Source organism: Euprymna scolopes, chromosome 5, assembly GCF_053919585.1.
Source record: "Euprymna scolopes isolate OS-2025 chromosome 5, ASM5391958v1, whole genome shotgun sequence".
In the NCBI taxonomy this organism is placed as follows: domain Eukaryota; kingdom Metazoa; phylum Mollusca; class Cephalopoda; order Sepiida; family Sepiolidae; genus Euprymna; species Euprymna scolopes.
The window spans coordinates 892,972-899,473 of record NC_136486.1 but is presented as its reverse complement, the minus strand read 5'-3'; the positions used below and the strand labels follow the sequence as shown (position 1 = coordinate 899,473).

The 6,502-nt window shown below is 41.1% G+C and overlaps 1 protein-coding gene across 1 annotated transcript; it reads right to left on the bottom strand.

Annotated features, from left to right (window-relative positions):
• Positions 1 to 5,595: 5,595 nt before the first annotated feature.
• LOC145277068 (uncharacterized) lies at positions 5,596 to 6,132 on the bottom strand. The gene has a single exon (XM_080128733.1). The coding sequence runs from the start codon at positions 6,130 to 6,132 to the stop codon at positions 5,596 to 5,598; it is 537 nt and encodes a 178-aa protein (XP_079984859.1).
• Positions 6,133 to 6,502: the final 370 nt, after the last annotated feature.

The following is a 6,502-nucleotide window of genomic DNA, read 5'->3' as shown; positions in this document are numbered from 1 at the left end:
TTTTAAGAGTCAATGTGAAATTTATACTCTTTCCAATAATCCGTTCGAACATGTTTTCCCTCACATACACACACACACACACACACACACACACACACACACACACACACACACACACACACACACACACACACACACACGCGCGCGCGCACGCACGCATATACACATCCTAATACACACACACACATGTACGCACGCACATACACATACACACGCACGCATATACACATCCTCATACACACACTCACATTCATGCGCATACACACACCCGAGCTGTGACGTCACTTCCTTTTAAGTGAAAACCAGATGCGCACCCAGAACACTAACTCCAGTGTAAAAGTCAACAAAACCTGTTGACTTCCCTTTTTCGTCTGGACCAGCGTTCGACCTGTTGAGTCGACGAACCGACTGCATGTTCTAACGTCACTTTCTCTGCTACTGTAATGTGGGGCAAGAAGCACAAGTACACTTTATACGCTGTCTCCATGAACTGGATTGACTTTTCTCACTCTATCTCCCCTTCGCCTTTGGTCCATCAAAACAGACATGTGCGCCACTCTCTACTGAGCTTAACTCTCTCTTTCTACAGACCGGCTTGCCACTTCACGTTTCTCTATTGCATTCCCTTTCCTTCCACGCGCGTAGTCGTCAACGGCTGAATGAACACGTGTACACCGAAGACTTTCGTTTCTCAACAGAAAATAAACGACATGTTTATTTTATTCCAGCATTTGAGTTCTTTGTTTCCTTCATTCAATTCGTTTCATTATTTTTTCTTGTAGCGAGTTAGGGTATTTTATATCCTGGTCCGCAACAAATCCGAATATAATATTTTAGACAAAGGTCTTTTTTTATTCATCCCCCCAATTTGAAATGTCTATTAACATTTAAATGATTAATTTACTCACCAAAGTTTTATATATCACAAATTGAAGATAAAAAATCAATAAATAAAATATTCTAATTTAAAACAAAAATAGAAGTGTTTTTTGGAAATTTACCTGTAAAGTCCAAAGTATAAAACACTTTTTTTTTAATGAAAGCTCATGTTATCCTTATATCGTCAAGTACCAGACGCTGACGGCAATTTTTCTATTTCATTCAATGTTTTCTCTTTTAGATATTAAAAAAATCACTCGATGAAGTAGAAATAAGATATAATAATCAAAAACTCGTGTATTTCATTAAGAGAATTAAAAGAAAATCGGTTGACTGGATTTTTTGTTTAACTGCAAAAACTTATAAGTGAATATGTGCTTTTTTTTCATCTACGGAGGCCCCACAGTACTTATTTTGGTTAACAGCACTCAATAAAAAGAGATATTAATTATGGCATTTATAAGTCACCGTAAGATAATCGCGAAAAAATAAAAGATTTCTCTCCCTTTATTTGAACAGTCAATAAATCTGTGTTCGCGTTCTTTTTTTTATCCTTGTTCAAAAAGTATTTTATTTAAAGAGGACATGGAATATAAATATGGATAAATTCTTAACAATGAACAATGGAAGCACACATTGAATAGAATTTTTTATAGGTAAGTTTTTTTTTAATTTATATATATTTTTTATAATCGAACTAAGTAAAATTTAATTATTTTTTTTAAGTATTTTTAAAAGAAAACCGATTTAAAAAAAACAAATATTGTATAATTTGCTATTCAACTTGTTATTTTTAAAAAAATTTTTTAATTTGGTCTTTGCTCCTTTAACTGAAAAAAAAAATAGGGTTTTAATTACATTTTTCAAGTAGTTATAAGCTTCGAAAGATAGTAAGTTGATTAATTCAAGTTCATATACGGCATTTTTAATGGCCGATTTTGATAGACCTAGTGCGTTACTTATGCAGACATGTGGAAGTCAGCTGGAAAGATCATTGCCTTTGGAAGTGGGGAGTTTTGACAACAGTGTCAAATAAACCGAGAGATTGGTGATTTGAAGTGTAGAATAAATAACAATTAAGTTATTTAATTATAAGCTATTTTGGTCATTGATAAGCGGTGACTTAACACCAGAAAAAGAAAAATATGGACAGATTCTATTTGTTGCATGGCAACAGTTCACGAGCCAGCGACTTCACCCCAAGGAAAAAGTTGACGTGTGTCGTGGGGGCAAGAAAAACTACCTTCCCCCACTCCACCGTTTTATATACAATAAAATAAGCACGCGTCATTTCTAGCATGAGCGACTGAAGAAAAGTAAGGAGAGTGGACGAATAGCCACACCTAAGAGGCAAGGCCAGCTGACCTACTTATGTCTCCTTTCCCCTGTTAAAAGGAAATATACATAAAAATTAATCTTTTACGATTAAAAGCTGAATGATTGTCTTTTTGTTTCAGACGGAATGAATTAAAATACAACTCTCAAACTTCTAAACTAAGTTTGATTTGTAAAAATTTCGTCTGGAATAATGACCTTCATTTATTCATTTTCCGAGAGCGACGTCACTTGTAACACCCTGTCTCCACAAAGAAAGCGCCTCTCGGCCAAAAAAGTCAAACCGGCTAGGGGGCTACGAGTCCCCTGAACTTGGAGATCCACTCACTTGCCGAAGGATCTCATGCGGTAGCAGCAGAGGTCAGGAAACACCCCAGAACCAGAACCAGCGCCGAAGCAGCAACAGCAGTAATTCAAAGAGCCCTTTTCAGGGCTAGGTTCTTACGAAAGACCTACCACTTTGTTTACTCTGTTAGCCCTCCTCATAACCTCTCCTGAACCAGCGCCGATGCAGCTACAGCAGTAATTCAAAGGGCCCTTTTCAGGGCTACGTTCCTACGAAAGACCTACCACTTTGTTTACTCTGTTAGCACCTCCTGCCTGCAGCCTCCAGCTTCCTGCATCTCCTGCCTGCAGCATCCAGCTTCCTGCATCTCCTGCCTGCAGCATTCAGCTTACTGCACTGTGCCTTGCACCTCTGGCCCGCTACCTCGCTTGCGCCTTGCACCTTTGGTCTGCCACCTCGCTTGCGCCTTGCACCTCTGGTCCGCTACCTCGCTTGCACCTCTGGTCCGCTACCTCGCTTGCACCTTGCACCTCTGGTCCACTACCTTGCACTGCGCCTTGCACCTCTGGTCCGCTACCTCGCTTGCGCCTTGCACCTCTGGTCCACTACCTCGCTTGCACCTCTGGTCTGCTACCTCGCTTGCACCTTGCACCTCTGGTCCGCTACCTTGCACTGCGTCTTGCACCTCTGGTCCACTACCTTGCTTGTGCCTTTCACCTCTGGTCCGCTACCTCGCTTGTGCCTTGCACCTCTGGTCCGCTACCTTGCTTGCACGTTGTTCCTCTGGTTCGCAATCTGGCTCCCTACCTGTCGTCCGTTCTTAAACACTGATCCCTCCGTTCTCAGTGTCGTCCGTTCCGAACACTGATCCCTCTGTTCTCAGTGTTGTCTGTTCCTTAACACTGACCCCCGAGCTCTCAGTGTTCACCCTTTGTTCCGGATCGCCCTGACGCCCAGCTGACCATTCCATACCCGGCGAGCACCCTTTGAACCATACTACGTCCAGAATACCAGTCCGGACCTCCAGACCTTGCCTCCAGTGACGTGCGACCTTCCAGGCGACCAGAACCCGGATTTGAACTATTTTTGTTTCTTCTATTCAAAATAAAAGGCGAACCCTCGTCTTTAACCAAACAACCTGTGTCTGTCATTCTTCTTTGCCTTTATGCTGTTTACCTTTTGCCTGTGTTTATTTTGTTAGTTGTTGGGTCGATTGTCTCCGGACGACCGGCCCCCACAACAATTCTACCAAAAGGTAAAGTGAAAATTGTTATTATATGTCTTGTATATCATGTGTTTTAAAATGTCTTTACATACACGTCTTGACATCTCATATCTACAATGTGAACACTAAGACTGTCTGAACACTGTTGCATCACTCAAAGAGCTTCTATTACACTTCTAAGTATGAACAGTGTATATATATGAATCTCTTTATAACACGATAACAAGACACAACAACAATCTCTAAGACTCTAAGACTCACTCTAATAAGACTCTAAGACTCTCACTATTAAAAAGACCTAACAACAAACAAGAACAATAACAACGAACAAAATAAGAATGCTGATTAAAGAAGACATTGTCTCCAAATAATAATGAGGACGTGTAACGCGACTTTGCAACGAATTAAGTGGTTTTTATATATCTGTATATATATGTGTTCCCGAAATTCGGGTGAAAAAGAAGAGACAGTGCATTTTGTAGAGTCTTTGTTTAATGTTCAATGTTTCCTTTTCGCTACCTTACGGGAGCTAAGGAGTGGCGTGTGATGCTGTCTCTAGTCGTCGTTGAAGTAGGGACGTTTCCTTCACTTGAATGTCCCACGTACACAGTTCTCGCTTTTCATTGGCTGGAACCTCTGATGACGTATAAGAAGAAAGGAAGGAAAAGAGTAGGGAGAAAGAGAGAACTAAGGTGAGAATACAGCATAGCATCATAGTAGTAGCTCGCTACAAGAGTCCCCTCTAAATAACGGAGTTAAGTAACTTATACCTAATTATTATGAGTAAGTTCCTATAACACCTCCAATCCTTTACTCCGCAAGGAGTACTAGTACCTTTTCCTTTTTGGATAGATGAAGGATACATAAATTTCCTTTTCCTTCACATACGGCGGCGTTCTGGAGCTGCTTGGGATGGTTCGATGTCAGCTTAGGCGGATGGGACATAACATATGTATGGAGAGCAGCAGATTAGCAAAAGCTATTTTCTATGGACAACTAAAATAAGGCCCAAGAAAAGCTGGAGACCCACGATTACACTATAAAACAAAGAGACATCTAAAGAGCATCAATTATTATGATAACTGGAAAGAAAAGACTGTATATCACATGTCTTAGAAGGTGGTGATTGGTGCAGCAGATGCCGTTAGGAAAAAATATGTAAATAATTGACAAAAACGAGAATACAGAAATTGAAGCCAGTATGTCCACCTGCTACCTACATGTGTCAGTTGTAGTAGAACTTTTGACAGCAATCGGGTTGGTCTCACATTTATGCCTGTTCCGTCTCGCAAGACCACTTGATCCGTTGTCTAGGATGTGTGTGTGAAGTCTTAGCACGGAAAGATTAAACACATCTCCAAAAATTAAGACTCTGAAGTCAGTGTCAGTTAAACGACAGGTTTATTAACATTGAAGACGGTAAAAACTGAAAACAAAGGAAATAAATAAATAGAATTAGCGTGAAGACTGGTAAGGAAGGGGATGAACTAAATACTTGAAAATACGGCAGAATTGAATAAGTCCAGAGAACAGAATATCAGCAATTAGAAATTGAAATATAAGAAAGGAATGTCCCAGTAAGGGAAAATGAACGAGATGAAAAAACTTATGACGAATGTCCAACATCAGGAGAAAGTGTTGAGGCGTTGTGCTAAAGGTACGTGTAGTTATCCCGTAAAACGTGAAGCGAAAAAGGGAAACACCGGTAAGCGGTGAAATCTTACAAGGTGTTCCTTTTAAATAAAGGGAACGTTGAGAGGCATTGAAAAGAAGGGCTGTGAGTCACGGCACTCCCCGCCTGACGTCTAACACGTCACTGAAGTAGTAATGAGGTGAGTCTATGATGGTACAAGTCCAAATGTAGTCAATGTTAGTCTATGAGAAGGACAGTTTCCGTAATTGGTCTCAGTAGGTAACTGGTGCCGTCTTTCCTGGACACTTTTACCTCCACTTTTCTGACGAGCTGGTCCGCACTAGGGAAGACACGCGTGACAAGCCCTAAAGGCCATGAACTTCTTTCGGTCTGATTGTCCCTCAGCAGCACAATGTCCCCTTCCTTGAGATTTGTTTCTTTCGACATCCATTTCTTCCGTGTTTGGGGAGAAGCTATATAAGCTTTCCGCCATTTTCCCCAGAATGTCTCTGCCAGGTGTTGGATGTATTTCCATTGGCTTTTTATTATATCCCTTGACCCAAATTCAAGTCCATGGATGAAATGCCCTTCTGGTTTTTGGGTTAGGAGAGTAGCTGGAGTGAGTATAGAGGGATCGTTTGGGTCTGTAGATACCTCTAGCAGAGGTCTGGCATCGATAATAGAGGTGGCCTCTGCTAGGAAGGTAATGAGCAATTCATGAGTCAACCTTTGTTTGTGTTCCAGCAATATGGAGTCTAAAATCTTCTTTATCATGCCGATTATCCTTTCCCAAGCCCCTCCCATGTGAGGAGCATGAGGAGGGTTGAACAACCAGGTGCAGCCTTACTCCCTTAAATACCTTTGGATACTGTTAAACTCTAGGTTGGATTCTATACCTAACTCCCTACAGGCTCCTATGAAGTTGGTACCGCAGTCAGAAAGATAAAGATCAGTGATTCCAACCATATGTAAGGTCAATGTGGTCAGCGTCTTTGATTGAATCCCAAGCACCTGAACGTGGTCCTCCTCATGTATCGGATCACTTGTGCTAGTTGCTTGATCACAGGTGTTCAATTTTCGTTTCATTGCTTTTCGAGAGTTGTTATTCCTGGGGCCAGATCTTGTCGATGCTGCAGACCGGTAA

Bases quoted from the DNA above. Each gene is read 5' to 3' on its own strand.
- LOC145277068 (XM_080128733.1), bottom strand. From the start codon at position 6,132: ATGATAAAGAAGATTTTAGACTCCATATTGCTGGAACACAAACAAAGG.